The 26,816-nt window shown below is 32.4% G+C and overlaps 1 protein-coding gene across 2 annotated transcripts in view; it reads left to right on the top strand.

Annotated features, from left to right (window-relative positions):
* The window catches only part of LOC113393635 (endothelin-converting enzyme homolog), a 63,794-nt gene extending 37,724 nt beyond the window's left edge, over positions 1–26,070 (top strand). Inside the window, exons 1-14 of one of the 2 annotated variants that reach the window (XM_026630645.2) lie at positions 6,624–6,708; positions 14,885–15,050; positions 19,430–19,642; positions 20,496–20,709; positions 21,363–21,435; positions 21,885–22,205; positions 22,378–22,475; positions 22,696–22,859; positions 23,151–23,333; positions 23,488–23,649; positions 24,209–24,398; positions 24,831–24,961; positions 25,108–25,247; positions 25,776–26,070. In XM_026630645.2, the coding sequence (XP_026486430.1) occupies positions 6,697–6,708; positions 14,885–15,050; positions 19,430–19,642; positions 20,496–20,709; positions 21,363–21,435; positions 21,885–22,205; positions 22,378–22,475; positions 22,696–22,859; positions 23,151–23,333; positions 23,488–23,649; positions 24,209–24,398; positions 24,831–24,961; positions 25,108–25,247; positions 25,776–25,952 (2,244 nt within the window). In that variant the 5' untranslated portion in view covers positions 6,624–6,696 and the 3' untranslated portion in view covers positions 25,953–26,070. Of the gene's footprint in view, positions 1–6,623; positions 6,709–14,884; positions 15,051–19,429; positions 19,643–20,495; positions 20,710–21,362; positions 21,436–21,884; positions 22,206–22,377; positions 22,476–22,695; positions 22,860–23,150; positions 23,334–23,487; positions 23,650–24,208; positions 24,399–24,830; positions 24,962–25,107; positions 25,248–25,775 lie in introns of those variants that run through there. The other variant, XM_026630637.2, reaches the window with a different exon arrangement.
* Positions 26,071–26,816: the final 746 nt, after the last annotated feature.

Raw genomic sequence — 26,816 nt, 5'->3', positions numbered from 1 at the left:
ACGTGCTTGTCGAGATTTTACACCCGAAATATTCGTTTAATATTCAGGGGTTCTAACCACTGAGCTATATCTGTACAGCCAAAGCGTAATTGTAACCAAAAAAATTTACAAATCTATGAAATTTAAGGCAAGCACTTAATTTCTAGAATAGTCATCAAATAAAATTATAACATCAGAAAAAAAAAAGCCTTGCTTAAAAAAATAAAAGAAAGGACAAAATCAAATGTGAAAAGAAATATCTTTATTAACGTTATAGCTAAATAATATTAACAAACATAATTTACCGACAATAAGATAATAACAGTTTACTCTTAAAAATGATTTAAAAGTCATCAAATTCATAAAAAATTATAAAAGTCATCAAATCTAAGATAAAAATATTACAGTTCAATCACTGTCATTACGCTTTACGAATTTGCCAAAAAACAAGTTTTATGGATTATGTCGTGTTAATTCTAGATGAGCTAAATGTTTAATAAAAATTAAATTCTAAATTAAACTCGAGTGAAATCCCGGAGCACATCTAGTTATATAATATTTAATATAGTGAGTTCTATATCAGTGTACTACAGTGTAATATACATTTTTAATTCAAGTTACTTGACAAAACAATAGCATTGTTTACAGGAAACTGTCGCTATTATTTACTAAGTGAAAGTTATATTTTGTGCTAAATACAAAAAGTTCAGTTTATATATAAACAAATGCCTTTATATATATTTAAATATATATTTGCAATTACAAAATAATGACAGGAAACAAAGAAAACATATAAAATACGATATTGCCTTGTGTCTGTTTTCGTTCTCGCTGAAACTGAAAGAGTAGTTAATATTACTTAGTATATGTTGATTTTCAGGCAGGATATATAAATTTCATTGTATTTTATTGCCAGCCAGTGTTACCATAAGCACAAGGGACATAGTATCTTAGTTCCCAAGGTTGGTGGCACATTGGCGAAGTAAGGAATGGTTAATATTTCTAACAGCGCCAATGTCTGTGGGCGGTGGTGACCACTTAACATCAGGTAGCACATTTGCCGGTCCGCATATCTGTTAACAAAAAAAAAGATTCACACGTGCTCAGAGCCTTTTCGAATAAAGTATATTTTGATTTTTGACCGACTCCGAAAAACTATTTAAAAACTCCGTCATTTATGAATCACTACAGATTTTTTGATTTTGTTTGGAATTCTTCCCGTATGGGACCATTCATTTATTACGTAAGACTATTTTCGCTAGTTTTTGACCCCCTCCCTCCCTGTTTAATATTTATTACGTAAAAATCTAAAGGAGAAAATTAATACACATTTGGTTTATTTTACTGTTTATTTTTAAAAGAACACTTTTTGAAATGTGTAATTTCAAAGGTTCTGAAGGTACGCATCCGAGCAAAACTCAGCAATCGCGCGGTTTCTCGCGTTTTTTCAAATAATTTTTTTTTTTTTGATCTTACGTAAGAACTATCGAAACTCCTTCTCACCCCCTTAAGTAAGAAGTACGTACGTAAGAAAACATAAGTCATGATCGACCCCCCTCGCCCCCTAAATCGTCTTACGTAATAAAAAAATGGCCCCTATGGTCTCATTTAAATATAAAGAAAAAAAATTGGAGTCGGTAAATTATTTGTTATCATTTTATGATGATAAAAAACAGTGGAGTAAGCATTCGTTGATTCGTGGAAGCTAAATAATAATGTAATTGTAATTTGTTTTTGATTAGCACATACATATATGTAATTTAAGTGACAGAAAAGTTTACCTGCTGATTTTCTTATCGGTTTTTCTCGGTAGAATTTACATTCCGAACGTGTAACATTTAATTTAATTTAATCTCGTAATATGAATCTCGGAATATGATATATATATATCAAAGCGATACGAAGTTAAGAATTTTACGAAAGGAGTTTCGTAAAATTCTTAGCTTCGAATCGCTTCACTTCAAGATTTTATACGGGTGGAAAACAAAAAATTTCAACCCCTGTTACCCCTTTAGGGGAAAGGGGGTTGAAATTTCCCCTTTAGGGGAAAGGGGTAACGGGGGTTGAAATTTTGTGTTTATTATAAAAATTAAACGCGGTGAAAGCCACAGGTTCAACTAGTTATATTATAGGCATATAGCCTACATGAATAAAATATGATGAATGGTAAAAAGTCAATCTATGTATACGTCAATTTACTTTTGGTTAATGTATTTGCTTGTTATATCATTTGTGTACTCAGAGATTAACGAGAACTCGTTCAATCAGCAAAAGCAAAGATGTTTGTCACGATTTGAAATAAAATCAACATTTTTACAAAAAGTGCTGAGATGGTTCAGTGTTTGGAATTTGGTTACTTTAACCGAAGAACATGTATTCGACTCATTGAAATGGCATTGTTTAGAATTCGTATCGTGCTCAGCTCGGAACATATAATCGAAGAGTCCTAACATGGTAAGAAAAAAAGTCTCGTGAACCAGACATTCGCAGATAATGTCGAAATATCGAGCTCCACCAAATAAAAATAAAAAACATGGTAAATATCCCGTTTCAAATACTTATAGTAATAAAAATAACCATGTTCATTTAAAATCTTATATGTTAAGAATTACTATATGTTTAACGATATGTTGCTACATAGTATCAACAACCAAGTAGTATTATATCCATCATCCTTACGTCGACGGTGACAACGTTCGGCCTCACAGGATGCACTATTAGGACGCGACTACTCTGAAACTTTAAATGGGCTCCCAACATCTAACTAGAGTATTTTAACTCGCCTCCTCGCCCGTTGATGCTCTAGAGGCCATTAGGATCAACTATTTTTATTTTTTCAAATGTATTTTTTTTCGAAAGGAAATCACTCCAGTCATCGTATACATTATATTCCATCATTCAGCAAATAATTTTCCCATGTATCGTAAAATCACCATAATTTGACGTAAAATAATAGCAATGTGTATAACAAATACAAGATATTGCTATGATTTTATATCAGGCGCTTATTACAAAAAATAATTATAATGTATCGATGTATATTACCCGCGTCTTACCCCTTTCTTCCTCTCCGTGTTACTTATTGTTTATTGGACACTCCCCAAATTAGACCTTGAAATTGTATTCTCATGACGCTTAAATAAATCACTTCAAGATTTTATAAGGGTATTTTGTAGCGTTATAAAGAGTTTAACTCTATATAAGAGTTTTAATTTAATTACCATATATAACACAATAAAAAAAATATAGTTAATTATTTTCATAGTAATACATGAAGATATACGAATATGTAATTGTGCAGGTTTGCAATTCTAATATGATGATGGCCTTCTAACTAACTCTGTACTATTTATCAGCGCATTACACATTATGGAGTAAATACGTGGCTTTCTGTGTTTTAGTAGAAACGGTTTATTACGTCTACTTGTATGATATGAATTGGTAATACTTTGTAGTTAAGTTTAATCAGCGAATAATACTAGGCAAACTCACTTCTGAAACAAAGTTATTTAAAAAAAAATGGTTAAAAAAAAAAACAAAAAAATATATCCCGCTGAGTTTCTTTCGCCGGTTCTTCTCAGGTCCGAGGTGCTAAATTCCGAACCGGTGGTAGATTTTTGACAATCAATAAGCAAGTGTAAACACTTCTATATTGAATAAAGATTTTTGACTTTGACTTTGACTTTGCACTAATGATACCGTCATCTCGTATTCACCACCAGTGCCACCTTGCGATATCCCGAAAATATCAAAAATCGGTAACTTGAGATTAACATGCAAAACAAAAGATAAACAAACAAAAATGTGTCTGGATGGGTTGTTATAAATTAAGTTGTTTTTTTTTGGAGGTTTGCTTCGTAACGTCTATTTCCTATATGACCTATATCTGACGAGACAGCAGCATCCAACATGATCGGAAGAGTATTTTCGTAAGATTGCTTTATGTACCTTTTGAGGCACGGAAATCTAAACTACCAACTTCGATACTCCAGGATCGTATTGATAATCAAAATCAAAATATTCATTATTCAAATAGGCTTAAATTTAAAGCTACCACCGCTTCAGAATTTAGATTCTACCGAGAAGTAACAGCAAGAAACATTGTAATTGCTCTTTTCCCCCATTAAAATTACAGTGTATGTCAATAAAGTACAATTATAATATATAAATCCTGCCTAGAAATCAAAAAATACTATGTCCACGCTTTTTTATCATTAATATAATCCTGTATCGAGTAACATGCCTTATTAATCAAAGCTTTTTTGACATGAGCTTAAATTTCTTATAATAGGCCAAGTCAAAATAATTGTGGTATATTATTATAATAGTTATAACCTCCAATAATTTCTAGTTGGGCCAATAAAACTGAGATTTGAACCCAGGACCTCAGGGCCTATAAATTAGCCACTAAACCACGCGGGCAGTCATGGTATAATAATGTAGATACTAATAGAAAACTTCTTTGAAGATTGTTGCTTCATTAATCAATTAAAAGTAAGCACAGCACGGGTCAATGAACTCATTTTCACACTTGATTAAATATTACTTCTTAGATGTCAACAATGAATAATACTCATTCAACTTTGAAACTTTTTCGTAGAGAAATAGCTTCAATGGCTAGAAATAGAGATGACCATAAATAAGGGCTGTAATAGTAACTTGTAGTTTTCAGTGAGTGAGTGAGTGAGTCAGAATGTGTTGTTTAATGTTCAGGGTTATTTAGGTACTGATATGGAAACATACTAAATAATTTTACAAAGTAGCAATCTGAACTTATACGTCGCACCGTCGGGCTGAGTCCTCCTCACCAGGAGCCTTTGGCTTTGAGCTTAATTCACCACGCTGTTCCAATACAGATTGATGTATGTAAACAATTCAGAAATAACGTTTGCAATCCTGTATATGATTTCAAAGCACATAAAAAAGCGAGTTCACGTGTTCCAATCGTGGACCATCGGGACAACACGGGACCCGTTTTGACATGCGTAAAATAGTGTTCTACATAAAACATATTTTATAGGGCACATTTACATATTCTAAGGCCTTCGTGGAAGCCTATCTGGTCACCACCTCATCATATATTCTATCATCATGCAGCAATAAACAGTATTGTTGTATTCCACAAGGGACATAACATCTTAGCTCCTAAGTTTAGTGGTGCATTAACTTAAGGATTCGTTAATATTTCTTACAGCGCCAATGTCTATGAGCGATGGTCACCATATCTGACGAGTGAGTGGTACCTACACAGAGGATTGCGCACCGCCAAGTAAATAACTATAATAGTAATTAATTTATAATATCATTGAATCTTTTTAAATATTTAACTTTATTTTTAAAATAATATTACACCGAAGTCAGTACAAGAATGCCATTAGTGTAATGGAACAAGGTGTAGATAATATATTAGACTATAATGCTTCTATGTCTGAGGACATACAATACACCAATAAAATTCAAATATAAAGTGCGCATTTAGTTTTATGACGTACAACGTGACCGTAGGATAAATTTATCAGTATGTAAGGTTTATTTTGTGTATAATATTTTTCAGGATTCTTTGGATGAGGATCACTTCTAACAGGTGTTACAATAATAAATATATCTATACTAATACTTTTATAAATGCGGATGTTACTCTGACTGTCTATTTGTTACGCTTTCGCGGCCAAACCACTGAACAAAATTGATTAAATTTTGTATACAGCAGCTAACCTAACATCTGACGACAGACACTAAAACGTGAGAGGACTGCGGGTAAAAACTAGTATATTTAAGACCGCTCATGAGCAAATGGGCCACATTTTGGTATGGGAACAATTTACACAAAGTATGACATTGACACAGAAGCTGCATGCACTCCCTACATCGTAAATGTTCTGTATTTTGCTCAGTATGTCATCACCCTAGTCTTATGAATTATCTCCTCCCTCGCTCTTTTAATTGCCACACAAGAACACAAAGTATACGTTATATACATATATATAATTAATGGGATAATATATGTTTTAATTATAATCTATAATCTTGCACAATCCTAGTCCAGGTATCCTAGAAAACTATGATACTGGAACACGTTAATTTTAACTGAAGATTACTGATTAAAAAACGTTTGTTTTCATATGATTCAATTGTGCTTTTAATTCATATCCCGTATCCAAAACTATGTAAAGTATCGAATAAAAATATATCATACGCGTATCCACCAATCAGCATTAGAGAAGTGTGGTATAGGACCCAACATAGCTATATCAATTCGTAAAATCGATCACATCCGAATTAAGTGCGTACCTATTTAAAATCATCCATCTTTATTAATTTCTCATCTGAAAATGTTCTTTACGCAAACGTAATAACTTTTATCATATAACCAAATGCATTCGACGATACGAATTGACAATTTTTTTTTTTTGATGCTACATTTATTTTGTGTCGTATACTGTATACAGTGTTAAGTTCCAAACCTTTTCCCAACACATTTACAGCTAACAATTTTTTTTTATACAAATCTCGTTATATCAAAGCTGATATACTCACATTTTCACATATATTCTAGTCTGTGACGGTCTACACCTAAACATTTCAATAGCTGTTTATTGGGCTACAATAGGATAACAACTATTCGATGATCGGATTTAGTGCCTCAGTTACCTTCTAAGCATTTACAAGTGATATAATATATATACAAGTGACTCAAGGAAGGATAAGCTATTTTCTATGACGATAACGGTTTGTTTAATTTTGATACTCTATATTTAAGCTAGTATCTTAGCTTTCTAGTTAGTGCAAGAAAACCCCTTTCAATTGTTATTTTTTTTATAAAATCACTCTTAACCGTAATTTAATTAACTTATGAATTATATTTATCTTTGTAATGAGTTAGAGAACCCACGCAATATTATTTTTCTCCAATCTAATATTTTTTAAAAAGCCCGCCAAAACTGCTTGTATAGGATTATTCCACAGATAATGAAATATTAACATCATAAATCGATATAAAAAATTAACGTTCGATTCCATTAATGTACATTATTATTGATTCGAAATGTAAAGTAATTAGTATTCTAAATTTAAATATTACAAATAATTATCATTTGTTTACATTAGATATTGTTGAAAATCAACATACCTTAAAGGTCGTAGAGAACGCATACTATTCTATCTCTAGTTATTTCTAGTTAGAAACTGAGCTGTATATAAAGATAATATACGTTCTATATGACAATTAAAGTACGTTGATATTTCTCCTTTTTGTATTATTGTCTCAGCTACCTATAAAGTGTTACTAGTGCTATTGATACTAATAATAATTAATTTAATTATACAATTGTAAATTCACATCAGTAGGTCCTAAAATTTCGATTGTTATGTTGTCCAAAAATGAAAACATGTTACATGCACTCAATCAAAATAAATATTTTTAAAAACAAATTTTCTTTGTATTGAGTGGACTACTATTTTTACTTGGCAGTAGGGTTTTGTACAAACCCACCTGGGTAGGTACCATCCACTCATCATATATTGTACCGCCAAGCAGAAATACTTAGTATTGTGATGATCCGGTTTGAAGGGCGAGTGAGCTAGTGCGACTACAGGCACATGGATCTCTATGGGCGGTGCTGAACACCTATCGGGTGGTCCATTTGTCCGTCCACCTGCTTATATCCGTAGAAGTATAAAGGTCTGTAACACTGGGCAAACGCTTCTTCGAGCTTATCCCGTAAATTATCTAAGACCCCCCCCCCCCCCCCCTACGCCTAAGCCTCGATCGGAAATCTGTGGGTTAAATAATATATATATGTGATCACGGACAATATACTCGCTAATATTTATGTATATATAACGGAGGTAGACGGGGACCATCGTTATCAGATCGGACGTGACATCGTAGCAACTCAAATAATATTTTTACTGTTTAAAATCGTTTATTCTCTTTTTTATATTTTTTTGTTAATTCCTTTTTTTCAATGACGGCTATCAAATCGTGACCGAAGCCGATCCAGTCGCCGCCGCTCCATCTACTGTATATACATATATACTTCACTCGAGCCTACTAAAGATGATATTGTCATTCTTTTAAATGTCAGATAAAGCAACAGACGGCATCTGCAACGTATATAATCTATACATATAATAAAATTGGAGTGTCTGTTTGTAACATTAAAATAACCCATTTTTACTAAATGCATATGTATGTATACACGGTACATATACCAAAATAACATTTTTTACAATTTTTGTCTGTCTGTTTGTTCCGGCTAATTTCTGGAACGGCTGAACCGATTTCGACGGGACTTTCGCTGGCAGATAGCGGATGTAATAAGGAGTAACTTAGGCTACTTTTATTTTAGAATTATATATAGAATAAAAATTAAATCACGCTACAATATCCAAATAACTTAAATTCAGACAACGCGCACGAAGTCGCGGGCACAGCTAGTAAATAAATAAAATCCGTAACGAAATATATAACGCAGTTAATATACTTAATCTAACACAAAGACACAAGTGATCGGACTTTGTTTAATACTATTAATAGAATGATAAACGGAGCATCTGTTTCTATTTGAATGTGACTAGGTCATATCGAATGTAACCTTGTTCGTAATTTACTTATTATATATATGGTACTTGGTGGTAGGGCTTTGTGCAAGCCCGTCTGGGTAGGTACCACCCACTCATCAGATATTCTAACGCCAAATAACAGTACACTGTTATTGTTGTGTTCCGGTTAGAAGGGTGAGTGAGCCAGTGTAATCACAGGCACAAGGGACATAACATCTTAGTTCCCCAGGTTGGGAGCCGAGATGGCCCAGTGGTTAGAACGCGTGCATCTTAACCGATGATTTCGGGTTCACACCCAGGCAGGCACCACTAAATTTACATGTGCTTAATTTGTTTATAATTCATCTCGTGCTCGGCGGTGAAGGAAAACATCGTGAGGAAACCTGCATGTGTCTAATTTCAACGAAATTCTGCCACATGTGTATTCCACCAACCCGCATTGGAGCAGCGTGGTGGAATATGCTCCATACCGTCTCCTCAACGGGAGAGGAGGCCTTAGCCCAGCAGTGGGAAATTTACAGGCTGATTATGTCCCCAGGTTGGTGGCGCAAAGGTGATGTAAGGAATGGTTAATATCTCTTACAGCGCCTTTGTCTATGGGCGGTGGTGACGACTTACCATCAGGTGGCCCATATGCTCGTCCGCCTATAAAAAAGTAGGTATCTAACCCTAAAATTGAATATTTAAATGACAAGAAATAAAATGTTATTAGGAATCTCTTGGGAATTTTAAACCGTATATCCTAGAAAGAGATAGATATAAAGAGAAAGAGAGTAAAAAGTTGTTTGGAAGAGGGATAATTGCAATTGCAATATTTGACCACAAAAGCCACGAAAATAAGGTACTTATAAGGAATTTGTTCAAGCAAATAATTGAATTTGTGTATGTCACCGTAAAACTGTAATAATTTCTCACTGTGGTTTATAATGAATCTAGACTAATTATAAACTGACGGAAAATTTTAGGTTAAGTTATTTCATTCAATTACAATAAAAAAAGTAAAAATTGTGGAGCATGGAAGACTGACTGCGACTTGTTTCCGATCGTGGCTTAAGCGTATGTATAAGGGGGGAAGCGTTAGATAATATACGGGATAAGCTCGAAGAAGCATTTGCGCAGTGTTACAGACCTTTATATTTCAACGGATATAAGCAGGTGGTCGGACAAATGGACCACCAGCTAGGTGTTCAGCACCGCCATTAGAGATCCATGTGCCTGTAGTCCCACTAGCTCACTCGCTCTTCAAACCGGATCATAACCATACTAAGTATTTCCGCTTGGCAGTAGAATAGATAATGTATAATAAAAGCTAAATTCTTTACTTAATTGGGGATTCGAAATGACGTAACGCAAATACTTTGCAAGTTATGAAATAAACATTTTTAATTTTGTTTATTTTGAAATTAGTGTGCTTATAATAGAAATTAAATCGGTTCGTTATTTTAAAAACAATAACCGTTCATCATTTTCCGACAGTTTACAATACGCCTTAGATTTATTATAAACAAACGGTCCGATAACATATGGAAGAAATCAAAATTAGAAATAACCTACTGTACCAATCCGCGTGGAATTGTGGTAAAAATGCTAACAGCATGTCCCCGTTCGATCGCAATTCTGATCCCATGCGCGAAAATTGAACCAGCTACAACCTTCTACAAAAATAAACCTTGAATACAGTTATGATTATAGATCGGCTCACTCACAAAGACGCGGCTTCTCGTTAAATGATCGTTGTGGATTAACAAAATATAATCTAATTCATAGTTTTTCGGTATTGTTGAGTTTCGGTTTGTAGGGTGAAATCAGTGTAACTACAGGCATAAAAATATTACCCGACTGATGGACTAGACCTCCTCTCCTTTTTGAGGTAAGGCTTATTCCACTACGTTGCTCCAATTCGGATTGCTGGATACACATGTGGCAGAATTTCATTGAAATTAGACAAATACATGTTTCCTCGCGATGGTTTTCTTCATCGCCAAGCAGGATATGAATTATAAACACAACGGAAGCACATGAAAATTCAGTGGTGCTAGCCGTAGTTTGCACTAGCAATCATCGGTTAACCACTAGGTCATCTCGCCTCAAGGAATAGTGAATATATGTATTTCTTACAACACCATCGTCTATGGGCGGTGGCAACTGTTTACCAACAGGTGGAACATTTGCCCGTCCGCCTACATACGTCTAAAAAAAATCGATTGTATTTTTTTTAAAGAGAAGGTTTTCATCAACGATACTTACTTTAAACTATTTCGTGCGATTACTAATAACTCTGCTATCTTATACATTACAAATAGTTCTCGGTTAATAATATTCTACTTGACTACTTACAACTACTTTAATTTAATTCCACAAATTTCGAAATTTTCGCATAAATCAAACGTCAATTTCTTCGCGAATTCAAAATTAATGTCATAGATTTTATTCGACATCTCAATGATATAGCGTGAATTCAATGTTAAAGTAATTTATTGATCTTTATTCCTCTTATGGTTGGAAAAGGCTGTATACCTATAAAACATCACGCTATGTCCTACGGGCTTGTCAGTAAAGATACACGCGGGTACAGCGCAGATCACCTTGTGACGATTATTAACATTAATTAAAATTATATTAAAACATTTACATAATAATAATGATTTTATGTACAAACTAGAATATTTATTATAAATAAGTACTGTTCATATTCTAATTTATATCTTTTTCGAAGAAATAAGACAGAAATAATAAGTTTTACACTAATTAATAATTATCTACAATACTCATTCTCTAAGAACAAACTAGAAATTCTATATAAAACAAGTTATACAACATTGTCCATGATAATTATAATGTTTAAAGTATCACCTTAGATATATATGGTGTCATTGTTAATTGGTTTTCAACATTACACGAGTGAGATACGAAGTGATTTAGTTTGTTACAAAACAGTATTGCACAATTAAACTGTAAACTCAACGGTGAATACGATCGTGAAATGTTATAAAGTGATTTACATCTGTTTATTAAATAATTATAATATTTAAATTTTACACGTATCAAAATAGCTTGTCGGTCGGCTTATACAATTTACAATTTACAAGGGAGACCAACCAATTACGCAGGTTATATAATGGTGCATAAGTGTTCAGCAACACGACCGGAACCACCGGACCGGTCCATGCGGATCATCAACGGATTAAAATGCTTCTCGAGGCACGGGTGTGCCACATTCCCTACATTCAAAATTCGAACTTTTACTGAAAAAATTACAATAGAAAAACCCAATATATTCGTTTATTGTTTTTTTTTAGTGTTTATGATTCATCTAGTGCTCGGCGGTGAAGGAAAACATCGTGAGGAAACCTGCATGTGTCTATTTTCAACGAAATTCTGCTACATTTGTATTCCACCAACCCGCATTGGAGCAGTGCAATATGCTCCATACCTTCGCCTCAAAGGGAGAGGAGGCCTTAATCAAGCAGTGGGGAATTTACAGGGGGTTTAAAAACGACCCTAAAACTTCGGGATCTGCGTCCTTATATTTAGCCGTAAGACCGATGAGGTAGTCTCGCCATAGTGTTATACGAAATTCTCCCACAATAACACCGCAGAGCGTAATAGATGTATTAATCATAATTACACGTTTAATCAATATGACTATGCAAATACATAATAAGGCGAATACAATTGCAGGATCGAAGGGCAAGTTACGTACGTCTCAATCTATCGTCGCGTTTTATATGACAACCGGTAATCAATACATGTACTGCGATTCAATACTAGTGCGATGTTTAAAGAAAATGATTTTGAAAAATATATGATATTAGTAAAATCCAGTAAAATTATCTATGTCTAAATCTCATTGTCTATGTATTTAGTCTAGTATATATTATATTTGACAGTACGTCAGATGACTTTGTATGAGTAGGGTCTATGCCGGAGGGAGTTAAGATAGATAGATAGAATAGGTATTTAATTCGTCTGAATCAGATGTTAATATATTAATGTAAAGCTATTCGTACACTTGACTTTACTTCACTAGTTGGAAATGTAGATTAAATCGAGGGGAACTATAAAAAAAATATCTGAAGTTACTCTTTTCCAAATTAATAGATACGTTTATAAAATCACCTCGATTTTCTATTATGTTTATATTTTATTGCGTAAAATACCTTATTTAATATAATGTGCAAAATTATGTAGATCTTATGTAACGATCGGAGAATCAAATCTAATTAAGCACTATTATAATTATCATGATCTGCTTTCAAAGAAAACAGTGTGAGGAAACGAGTTGTATTGATATAAATCCTGCATTGTTAATTAATACCCACAAAACTTTGCATTTGCTACGTATTTTATTCATTTACGAAAGCGTTAAATAATAATCAGCTTGCATTAGTGTGAGTGACACTTGCTTATAAGATATCTTAGTGTGCATAAAACCAAGAGTAGAGACAGCAAAAAAATACAAATTATATAAAATTTGTTAAGTTAATTTTTTCAAAATGTTACTTGTTATCCTTTATAAATAGATAAAATCCATGATTTTAGTCATGTCAAATTCGTTTAATGTCGATTCTTCACTGTTTACTCACTCTTCAAACTCGAACACAACACGAATTATAATGTCTGGCGGTAGAAAGCTGGCATATACAAAGTAAACTGAATTAGGTATAACGCCCATTGGAATTTAGGGAAATCATGGTAGAATAACCTCTAAAAATTCTTCTTAAGAAGAGAAAGACGATTGCCCCACGGTAGTTTACGGGCCGTTTTTAGTACGCAGGATTAACAACAACATCGATTAAATTTAGCAAAGTGACCTACAAAACATTTAATGTGCTATACTGAATCTTTTGATCTTGTTTACAGCGCATTCGGTCAAGTTTAAAGCGATTACGATCGAGTAACCGATAAAAATAGTGATACTGATAGTGATGTTTTGTTTTAATTTATTTTCTTAGTCTTATAATTCAAATGAATGAACGTATTATTATTAGTTTAATAGTGATAAATATTAAATATTATTTAGATATTTTTTTACAAACATGACTAGGGCTGATTTTCATACGGTTATTATTATATGTTACGGTAATTTGTAAATGCTAATTTAGTAAACTAATTGAATAGATTTAGGTAAAAGTTAATTTATAATACAAAAGTCACCGTGCCTTTAAAATGAAACGAACAATAGAAGAATAAAGGAATCTCGAAGTGGCGCACGCGAATATTAGCAAGAAAAGAAACCACTTATCATTAATTAAGTTGACTAAGAATTTAAAAATATTAATAAATTCTTAATAACACTTCTAATTTCTTAACTCAATAAAGACATTATTTACATAAATAAAATTAAAAGACACGACTGTCCTGAATGAATAATGAATTGAATTTAAAATAGCCTGTGTCGCTCGTGGATCCTAACGATACGCCATAAATCCAAATGTGGGGGGCCACGATTTCGATAATTTCCGATATATCGATACTCTAAAATCGAAAAAATCGTTTCTTTTTTTGTCAATATATTTTTAAATAAAGAACATAATTATGAATTTGTTTATGAGATAAAATTAAAAAACGAGGACAACCGTAAAACACTCGGCATGAAAAATCCGAAAAGCCTTATGTTTTGAGGGAAAAATCTTATGTATTTACATATGTTTATTAGGAAAATTGACAGCGAATCGACTCTGTTAACTTCAGACTGTATGTGGTCTTGTCGGTCTTACCCCGAGTGTTTTTGCGAACATTCCTTTAGAATCGTACTTTTTAACATCTTGTATTTTGGAATTCCAAGTATTTTAAATTAAATTCTAAAACAATACCGGTAATCTCTAGCACCAATTTTAATTTTAGACATCTTTTATTGGCTTCTATGTTAACTATCTACTCCTGACAAAACAAACCTTACTGTATTGTAACTAGGGCAAATTGTACTAATTTATAACGATCAAAATATATTCTCGATTATACTGCGATTCAACTTCGAACGAATCGCAACCGGATCGTGTTCTTAGTAGATAGACAACGATTACGTTTCGATTCGTAATACACGAAATTTAATTGATTTGTGCGGCGCACACCAGAAAGCTCCCGACCCGTCGACCTTTCTTTCCGACATTTTCAACAATCACCGTCAAATTTCAGTCAATATACAAGAAACCTATAATGAATTGTGCACCTAAACTTTTCTCAAGTATCACTTCATTCATTGGTGAAAAACCGTCTGGAATCTGTTTGGTATTTTTTGAGGTATTTAGGCAGACAGATTTGATTTGTTTTATAACATATAGTAATGATTGGACATATGTAACTGTATAATAATAACAATTTTATTTCCTTGTTACAGGGCGTTTCGTTTATAGGATGGCATCAGAGAACCAAGCTAGAAAGAGTGCTTCTCGTAACGAGTGCTATCCTCCTCGTAGTTGTACTATTGACTATATCTGTTCTGCTGACTCTACGTGGTCCGTCGTATATTCCAGTACCGCCGTGCTACCAACCTGAGCATAAAGGTGAGATCTTGAAACTTTATATATACGAACATTTAGGGATTAAATATTTAATCCCATCAAAAACATAAATGTAAAAATGAGAGCCAAGTCCAATATTATGATGTATACCTTGGTTGTTGACTTCAACGACAAAAGAAGTGAGATCTAAATGGGTGCCAAGTTCAGTGGTCCTTCCTGAAAATTATTTATAAGTACATAAAATATCATTTCTTCTTATAACTTAGGATAATATATTGTAGCCTAAGGTCTGTCTTGGCTAGTTTTATATGTTTATAAACACAAATTGTAGTTTGTGTTTATAATAACAAATTATAACTCAGAACATCTAAGAAGTATGGAGGACAGCTCAATATTGCTTAGTTAGTATTAACGTAAATTAAGAGCTGCGATGGTCCAGTCACTAGAAAACATGAATCTTAACCAGATATTGCGAGTTCATATCCAGACAAGTACCATTGAATTTTTGCGTGCTTAATTTGTGTTTATAATTCATTTGTAACAGGCTTAGAACTTACGAAGGCCATAATATAGTTCGTATATGAGAACTAGCCAAGTCATTTTGCTGACATCAGCATGCTTGCTCGATACTGTTCTTCCAAGCAATAAGGATCCCCGTTTGTAGCGCTACAGTACATACTTAAATCATCTCAGTTACGATATACATACTCTACTACAGTCTCACGAAACCTATATTTTTTTAGTATACTACCTATATTTTTAAATATAATGATTTTGCATCATTGATGCGCGCTAAATGCCAGTTAATAACGTAATAAATACGAAAGTCGACTGTACTCATAAGTACTAAAACGGATTTATTTGGATTAAAAAAAGTTAAGGGTGGTATTCGACTCGTTATATATTCACGTGAATACTTAAAATCCACATTAAGACCGGCTGCCATAAGTTTTGATTGCTGGTTCTTACATCATTTTTTTACAGTTATTACAGGAACTAATTATATAAGTGTTCCTAATAGACCCAATAAAATGAAAAATTATAATAAAATGATAAAAATTTACCAATTTTAAATTTTTTCCTTTATATTGGCCTAATTATCTACCTGCATGCCAAATTTGAACTTTCTAGGTCACCTGGAAGTAGGTTATAGTTTTGATCTATAGGTTAGTCAGTGATAAAAATGACGATTTTTAGACGTTAATATCTAGATAACCGTTTGAGATGCGTTTCTGAAATTTGAAACACATATGTATCTCGCGAGTCTCAATGTATGAGCGAAATTTGATACGTTTATGTCAAACAGTTTTTGAGTTATGAGGAGGTCAAAAGTGGCTCCAAATGGTTCGTGTAATATTACACACGGTGCTGCTCGCCAGTTCTGTTACTTGAACTTGGCTGACACGCTAACGCGTGTCTAGATTTCGTATGATATAATTTATATTTTCTATGGAAGATAACAATTTCAGTAAACATAAAACTTTATCATTTGATTATTAATTAACGTTGTTGTACTATTTTTTATTTAAGTAATACTCATTAATACAATAAATAGTAAGGTGTGTTTGTTGCTGTGTTAAGTTTTCACGTCTTAATTACTCAACCGATCGTCGTGAAATTTGATAAATTACGATTAATAAAAGTATATGTACACGCGATATTTATTCACAGACAGACATATTTATTTATTGGTATATAGTACGATGATTATACCTAATTGAGATCGAAACAAAACAATATAGTTTATTATGTCGTAAAGCGACGGGCTAAGTGAAATATAAACGAGCCTCGGGGTTGTTACGAAGGTCATCGCAGTCTCGACGTCACCCCGTGTTTATGAGATCACGTTACACGAAAATTTAGAACTGTTTGTATCCAGATATGGTAATACCTATAGTTAATTCTAATTCAATTTGTCAAAATGTCGTACTATATTGGACAACATTGGAATTGTTTTATAACGGACTAGCTGTGCTCAAGGCTGTCCACGCGTGGAATATGTGAATATAAAATATTTTTGACTTTATTTTATATTGGAAACAAACTGTTACGTAATTCCTAAATAAATTGTTCAACTTTTTTATTAAACAAATCAATAAAATTTCTACAGATACTTTAAATTGACAAAAATTAATAACTAAATATAGTAAAAACTAAAACTAAAAATACTAAATACTATCAAAATAAATTTGGATTTGCGAATATAAATTAAATAAATGTTATGAAATAAATTAAAAAAACAAAAAACTACCAATAGACTATGTTATCATTACTGAAATAAATAAGTATAGCTATGTTACACACAATGAATTGCCTTCCGATGGTTATAATCTTTTTGAAATCGATTCAGAAGTTTTAGAGTTTATCCATAAATAAATTCCATATTTGCTAGGCATAATTAAAATACAAAAAACAATCTTGTTTTTAAATTAAAAGTATATAATGTATTTATTTAACTCGTATCGTAATAAAAATATTATATTTACATATATATTACATATACTGGGTAGGTACCAACCACTCATCAGGAATTCTGCCGCCAAACAGCAATACTGAGTACTATTGTGTTCGGATTTAAATGGTGAATGAGCATGTGTCTCTACAGGCACATAACATCTAAGTACCCAAAGTGGCCCATATGCTCGTTTCCTTATATAAAAAAATGCACTACAAACAGTTCTTGATATATAAGTATTTCTGTCCGTCTGTATATTTTTTTGTTTGTCTGTTCAAACATTCACGACTAAATTACTTAAACGAATTTGAAATTTGATATGAAGCAAGCTTGAGACCGAAGGAAGACTACTTTTTTATACCTGTTTGTCTATCTGTTTGTTCCGGCTAATCTCTGGAACGGATAGGATTTTGACGGGACTTTCACTGGTAGATAGCTGATGTCCATAATAAATACCAAGGAATAATCAAGATCTCGACCAACGTTATCGATCAAATCGATATCAATGAATGCTGTTCACTTTATTCGTTCATTATTCCTCTTTGTGGTTGGAATAGGCTATAGATCCAATCGACGTAAAGCAAACTAAACCAAATTTCATTTGATTCCAGTCGTTCAAACGTGTTGAGTACTAAAAATACAAATACACGAACCTTTCGCTTTTTTTAATTAATTTTTATTTCCGTTTTTATAACAATTACATTAGCTGAATTAATTATGTTTTATTTACATGTATAATTATATTAGTACTAGCCGAAGCCGCAGTTTTACCCGCTCGAAATAGATAAAACTTTAGCATCCACATTATAACATTTCCTCCTTGAAAGAAAAAAAAAGCACCCGTTCTACCCCGGATCTCAGACTATCAATATATTTCATCAAAATCGGTACAGCGATTTAAGCGTGAAGAGGTGACAGACAGAATTACTTTCGCAATATTAACAGGGATTCTGTGTAGTTATTGTTGTATGATTGTAGGTCATTGGTCATTGTTATATCTTATATCGATCTGTTGGACCCAACCCATCAAAAGCCGAGCCCAGTAACTTTATAGCCTTTATATTACAAATGTAAACCAATTGTCCCAAAAGGCAAGTCTAGTGCGGAGTTGGGGACAACGCCCACAATTTTAAATATGATTTACATAGCTTTTTAAATTGCATATAAAGTGCTGTTATATGTTTTGAACTTACTAAAAAATACTACCAGAACAGTTAGCAAAAAAATGGATGAGAGTTGGTACAAACGATATTTTTTGGATCAGTCTGTATAGTTTGCCTAAATAATAAGCTTGTGTACGATCGCTGAGCAAACATTCGTTATAGCCTCATACATAATTTTATAGTGCTGTTTACATGTCTGTAAAGTAACATCGCACTGTAAACATTTTTTTCTTATTTTGATCATAACGAAAATATGATATTGTTTCTTTTTTATGTATTTGTAATCGGTGGGAAAGCTGAATAAGTTCTTATGACAGTAGTACCTGGAGTTACACCGATTCACTCGAAACTTTTAACTGGAATACAACGATACCAAATATTAGTGTTTAGGGGTAGTGGTATTGCCGGTATGAATGGCTGCTACCTACCTCCCGAGCTTTGCACAAAGCCGACCCAAATATTTTTTGTATTATAAAAAAATTAATAGACATGCAGCGGTTGTTTAATTTGTTGGCACTTATCATTCTTAAAATCAAAACTTATTAGCCTTTTTTATTTACTCTGTAAACAGTAAGCCGGTAAAATCATTAGCTTATAGAATTACTTAATAATTTATCTTAAAACGTGCATAAATTAGGGAATTGAGCCAGTCTAAACATCCATTATATAAATAAAAAGTGTCCGAATGAACTAGTGCAATTTTTGGGCCCAAACATGAATACTAATTAAATAATTTCCACTACTATTTTAAAATTCTTACGCATATAAAACGTGGAGTAACAAATAATTTGGAATATTTTCAGAAGAGAGCAGTGTCTGTTTGTCTAGTTCTTGTATCTACACAGCGAGTGAAGTTATCAGAGCTCTTGACGAAACTCAGGATCCCTGTGAAGACTTCTACGACTTCGCATGCGGAGGTTGGATCAGAAACAATCCGATACCCGAGGGTAAATCCAGCTGGGGAATCTTCAGTAAAATCGAACTTCAGAATCAACTTATCATCAGATCGGCAATAGGTAATGGCTTGAGATTTTGCACTACTCATAAAAAATACTTGTAAAATAAAATTCGTTAAGTATTTTGTAATGAATTTTCACAAAAGGGGGACAAGTTTTCGAAGAAGAAAACAGTCTGCATGTGTCACATCAAATTCTATTGCAGATATATGAATCGTTAAATTGTATAACTGTAGAGCACACTTAAAAATCCTCAAAAACGTCTCCTTAAATGGAAACAAAGACTTTGGACATGAAGCATTCCACTTACCCGTTTCGCTATTAGGTACTTTAAAACGAAACGATATGACACTTGATTTATTGTATTGTTATTTTTATTTTATTAACATATAATATCTCAGCTATAATATAAAAATATATTATATACAAAATGGAATATGAATTAACATTTTATTTGCAAAATTTGTTAAATATTTTCTTACTTTATTATGATAAGTTTCGACTCACGATGGCTTATTTTTATAGAATTAGAATCTTATTGCAAATTTATTTGTCACACAACCGACTTTCAGAAAAAATCTAGCAAATATTTTGTAGCATATTTAGTTCAATGTAACATAGTTATAAGGCTTATAATGGAATTGCACATGCGTAAAAAGATTGGTACGGTATTGATTAAAAGTTTTCACGCGATCTTTGCCTTTTTATCAAATATTTTACAGGTGATATTCCTGTACATTATTTTTTAAGAAGTGTTGATTGTATTGTTATATATATTATTTCCTATGTTTGTTACGTGCTAAACGTATACCTAAATTTTTGTATTATATTAGATATCATTGGAAAAAAAATCGTAACAAGGAAAATTGAGCTAATTTTATTATAGAGATTCAAAAACGATTTGTTATTGCAGAAAAAATCAACATAACTGATCCGTCAGACGCAGAAGCCAAAGCACGTGTTTATTATGACGCGTGTATAGACACGAACGAAACAATAGAGAAATTAGGAGAGAAGCCGCTAGTGAATATTATAAAGAAGTTAGGTGGTTGGCACATACTACCGAACACTTTGATCAAACAGCACAAATGGGACTTACAGAAGTTGCTTCAAGATGTGCAGAACACGTAAGACATAATACAATAATTTCCACACATTTAAGTTCCAATACTAATAGTCCAATAGACTTGAACCAAAGATTGCTGACTTAAACCTAGGCACCATTGAGTTCCCATTTGCCTAACTAGTACTTATGGTTCATCTCGTGCTTAGCAGTGAAGTAAAATATCGAGGAATGTATATATTAGATGCAATTCTGATGATTTATTTCTTCTTGAAACTGAAATGTTAAATACGACACTGTTCACATTAACGAGATGTACACACGCATTGTAGACTTAATTTAAATAATTAATCGGATTATTTAGAATGGTCATTATCGATTATTTAATAAATTACATACATAAGACATTTAAAGAGATATAAATAGTGACTCAGACCGATAGCAATTACAGTAATAGTCTACAGAAACTGCCGTGTACGCTTTATACTAATTTATTTGCAATGTTATTTGCAATGTTAACGATAACAATGGAGTCGTTTCTATTGTTTATAACAAGTAATGACTTTGGTATATGTTGCTATAGTAAATTTACGATGCTTGGATATTTAATAGGACATTTAAGCTTTAAAGAAATATTAACATGTTCAAACATTCTCTTCATTTTAATAGAAATGATTGGTTTATATTATTTTATTTATTTTAAATGGTCGTTTTCAGATACAATTTAGGTGGACTTTTTAATTGGGCTGTTACAGAGGATGACAGGAATTCATCTAAACACGTCATCGTTGTAAGTGATTTTTCGGATTAAGACTAAGAAATTTTTTAATGTCCAAATTGGATTATATATTTTTTTTATTATTTTCAAATTGTTTAATGCAACCTTTTATTTAAATGATTCATTTTAATTTCGGAACATTTAATCGGTGAATACTAACTGAAAACAATGGAAAACTAAAATACGATTATTTCACTGGTTTTACAAATGAGTCTAGTCCATTTACCAGTAATTTTACCGATAACAGCTGTGTTTTTGTTGTTGTGGCTTTAATGATGTGAAAGTAAACAAAATGACAGGCACAAGGGACATAACATCTGAAATCCCATGGTAGACGTTGCACGGATGGCGCAAGGAGTTGCTTATACTTTCAGCAGTGGCTCTTTTGACAAAAGTGACCTTATAATCCAAATTGCTCATCGCCTTCTTAAAGTAAATAAAAAATGTTTTTACATTCACAGCTCGATCAAGGTGGTTTAAATCTGCCCACTCGCGATAATTATCTCAACAGGACTGCACATAAGAAAGTTCTTGATGCATACTTAGACTATATGACCAGAATTTGTGTTTTACTGGGAGCGAATAAAACCGAAGCGCGTGTGCAGATGAACAAAGTCATTCTATTCGAATCCGAATTAGCCAATATAACTATCCCGGCAGAGGATAGAAGGGATGAAGAAGGATTGTATAATCCGTACACAGTGAAACAGTGGCAGAAAGAAGCACCATTCCTGAATTGGTCTATGTTCTTTAACGATGCCTTCAAACTTGTCAATAGAAGTGTAAGTTCATTGTACATTAACATTTTGAGGAAGAGTACACTAGACACAGAAGTAAAGTAATGTTTATAACTACTAGAGGCGTTTACTGCCTCATAAAATATTAAGGTTTCAATACATTTTATTAAAAAAATGTTTTTTATCAAGTTATTGACTAAACTAATTTGTTTTGCAGATACCTGATAATGAAAGAATAGTTGTATACGCTCCAGAATATTTTAAAAATCTAACAAGAATTTTGAGAAAATACAGTAAAACGGAAGAAGATCAAAAGTAGGTTAAAATAATATGTATAATTCTTCAAATCATCCTTTTAACTTGAAAAGTATGTAAATATATTTTCCTACAAAATCATTACCATAATTTTAAACATGAATATTTTCAAAATCGTTGAATATTTACAAATTTTGCTTGTTTTAAGGATTAAATAGAATTCAGATGGACTAAACAAGACATATGTAATTATTAACTATGTTTATTTCATAAATTTCAGAACACTCACTAGTTACATGATGTGGCAGGTGTCCAGATCTCTCTCCACCTATTTGTCCAAGTCCTTCCGAGATGCCACTAAAATTCTAAGGAAGGCCCTCTTTGGTTCTGAAGGCACGGAGGAATCTTGGCGTTATTGTGTTACGGATACCAATAATGCTATCGGTAAGTCTCGAAAAGTAATTTATACTGACAAAAATACTACAAACATTTTATATCCATTTCTACTTCACACATTAAAAAGAGATAGCAATATTTAAGTTTTTGTTAATCAATATAGTTCCGATATTGTGCAAGACTAAATCAGACCTGCTTTTACATTCTCTTCATGGATCAGCTTTGTTCTCAATTCGACAATCTTATTTCATTCGACAATTGGTTCGACTTTGAATTATGCTAATAGAAGTATTATGCATACGATGCGTATCAATTTCGTGCAATATTTATTTATTTTAGGTTTCGCTGTGGGCGCAATGTTCGTCCGCGAAGTATTTCATGGAGAAGCAAAGACGCAAGGTGAAATAATGATAGATAATATACGAGCAGCTTTTAAAAAACATCTCAAAGAACTGGATTGGATGGACGCTGAAACTAGAGAGGCAGCTGAAACGAAGGCTGATGCTATTACTGACATGATAGGTGAGCAATACTTATAATGTAATAAGTTTAATCATTTAAGCAAACTTTTATATACAGATAATAGTCATATTTATACAATATTCAGTTCATTGAACAGAGAAACAACATTTGTATTGAGTAAAGATGGAAGGTCATGAAAAATTAACATTTTTAGGATTTCCCGACTACATATTAAACAAAGAAGATTTAGACAAGCAGTACGAAGAGTTGGAAGTCAAGCCTAACGAATACTTCGCCAATAATATCGCTTTCAACGTTTTTAGTCTTAAACACGATCTCAGTAAATTGGATCAGCCTGTTAATAAAACCAAATGGGGTAAATATAATAATAATATCTGGTTATTTTTTTAATTGACTGTCAAACGAGTTACCTTATGGCATGACACTGTATGAAATATAAACCGAGCTACGCCTTCAATCTTGGATTCATACCAGTCCCTTGCCAGGACACACTGGTTTGCGAACCAAGTCAAAACTTGGGGATATAAGTGTCTGCGGGTGGAGATCAACGGACTGACTAGGAAAGCGCACAAATTTGTCCAATAACGGATAACAATTTATTCTGTCGCTCCCGTTGTCCGATGGGACGGCAATCTGACAGGACCGGAGCGAGTTTAAACGCAGAACTAACGACTCGCAATGTGTTTACCAACTACACGGTTTGAATACATCCAACTTCCAGCCTCGGAGCTGCTGCTGAGTATTTCAACAGAAAAATCGAAAACTGTTTATCTCTGAATCTTCAGGACCTGTAGTAGTTTTTTTTAAGCGAGCCAGTAACCAAAAGAGACAATTTTTTCTTCTTGCCCATCAAGAGTTACACGCGCTTTCATTTTTTGTATTTATTATTTCACTAAATGTGTTTTTTATTATAGGAATGACCCCATCCACCGTCAACGCATATTACACACCAACGAAGAATCAAATAGTATTTCCAGCTGGTATCCTACAGTTACCGTTCTATGATGGCGACAACCCGAAAAGTGTCAATTATGGCGCTATGGGAGTCGTTATGGGACACGAATTGACACACGCTTTCGACGATCAAGGGCGGGAGTATGATAGGTAAATTACAAATATTAAATCACCTAATTAATTATTATGAATTAAATATTATTTTTTAATTTTTAGAGTTGTGTGTCGGGGTGTTTTTAAAATTTGTAATTTTACTTTAATTTTGTCCTTTTTAAAGTAGGTATAAATATTAGGAAGGTATTTATAGTGATTAGTTTAGTTGAGTTAGTAACTTAGTTAGATATAAATATAGTGGTAATTGAGCCTTATTGATCCCATTTAATTACCAACCTTTGAAATCTAAACCTTACCCTAATAGTCATATTTGAAGTCATACTTACCTGTTAAACGGTTACTATTTAAAACCTCAGATATGTTTCACGTTTAGAAAGTCGTTTTAATTTTTTTAATACATATCCTCGAACTTCTCTGAATATGAATTACCTATGAATAACCACTGATCAATTATATAATTTTTTTTAGGTTTGGCAATCTTAACCGTTGGTGGAATAACGCAACCATTGGAAAATTCAAACATCGAACTGAATGTATTCAAGAACAATATTCTAAATACAAGATGGAGGGACAGAATTTAAATGGCAAACAAACACTCGGTAAATTGCAATTCCATATGAACTAACACCAAAACAAATGTAGAAAAGTGTTGATCAAATAATAATATAGTAACTTATATTTTATCAATAATATGATAGTTTTAATAGTATAAGTATTATTATTACATGAACATTTCCATTTACAGGCGAAAATATAGCAGACAACGGCGGTCTGAAAGCGTCATTCCACGCCTATCTTGAATACAGCAAGAACGCCAAAGTCAACCTTACATTACCTGGACTGAAATACAATCATCGTCAATTGTTCTTTATATCTTTCGCACAGGTAATATAAATAAAATGTACCGAATTCACTAAAATAATTGACTTTGATCGTAATTTTATTTTATCTAAACTTAATTTTTATACAGTTTTTAATTTTTCTCATTTATATAGCTGTTATAGAGTTCTGGTCTCAATAATGAACCATGAGGCACACCAACAATAACAATACAAACACCTAATTTAATACAGCTATCATATAACGAATCTTTGTAGTTATGGTTCTTTATTATCATTGCTATTTTTACGAGACGTGGACGAGGTGTATAGGTTGTCCTCGCTTCTTTTGAACAAAAGGTCGTAATTCAAATATTTTCGTTAGACAATTATTATAACTAGGTCTGACTTAAATTATAAACATAATTAAGAATTCCATACATGATCTCACAAACAAACATCTTCTCGTGGCCACGACGAGTGCAACTCTGTCGATACGTCAAAGAAAATATTAAAAATTTATAATACCGTGAAAGTTTAAAGTGAACAAATAAATTTAGAATATGAAAAATAATCATGTTAAATGAATTTTCAGGTGTGGTGCTCAGCTATGACCAAAGAATCTACGAAGATGCAAATCGAAAAAGACGATCACACCATCGCCAAGTATAGAGTAATTGGACCGATATCGAATCTTCCAGACTTTTCGCAGGAGTTCAACTGTCCCGTAGGTTCAAAAATGAATCCTAAATACAAATGTGAAGTATGGTAGATTTATCATAAGCCATGGTGTAAATAATGCTTCGGCTACGCTGATTACGTGCAGCGTAATGCATACAAAATTTTAAAAGTTGTAACATAGATTAGACAAGATTTATACTATTGCATATTACCGCAATTCATGTCGGAAATAGTATTTATTTAATCGTCAATTTCATATAAAAACCATTAATAAAGTGCCAAATGAATAATAATCTATGTTTCAATTAAATAAAATTTTAATAGTGAGTTGCGAGAGCTTAGCAATGTTAAAACGGGTATATTGTAGTATGTAATGATGATTTATAAATTAAGAACAAAGAGCGTCTAGTTTTGTCTATGGTTTAAAATATGTAGATCTGAATCAAATGAGATCTTTGACAGATATATTTATTAAAAACACCGTGTAACCTTATCGTTACTTTTTTAATGTGAGCTAACCGATTGCTGGTTTTTATTTTATTTTAAGCAATTCTTATCTAGTACTTTTTAATTTATCAACAGTTGTTACATAATAACAGATTTTTATTTTTTATTTTGGTAACGATTGATTCTATAAGAGATTACTATTTTTACAAAATAATTTAAATCAGAGCATTTAACTCAAGCTTAACATGGTTTCGGATTTTGTATTTGGAGTTAAGCTTAAAAAGAGTCTTTTTTGAATTGTTTAAAATATTTTTTAAAAAAATATTTAAATATTTTTTTAAAAAAAAAATATTTTTCTCTAATAGAATAATATATCATCACATCGCGCACGTTAAATGTGTGTACAATTATTCGTAATATCACCGATTTTTTTAAGAATCTTCCATTTAATATAAAATATATTTTTTTAATTTATTTATTTCATTCTTTATTTTATGTAAATGGCAAC

The sequence above is a fragment of the Vanessa tameamea genome, chromosome 26 (assembly GCF_037043105.1).
Source record: "Vanessa tameamea isolate UH-Manoa-2023 chromosome 26, ilVanTame1 primary haplotype, whole genome shotgun sequence".
Classification (NCBI taxonomy): Eukaryota; Metazoa; Arthropoda; class Insecta; order Lepidoptera; family Nymphalidae; genus Vanessa; species Vanessa tameamea.
Note: the sequence above shows the minus strand (reverse complement) of the source record. Positions and strands in the feature narration are given on the sequence as shown.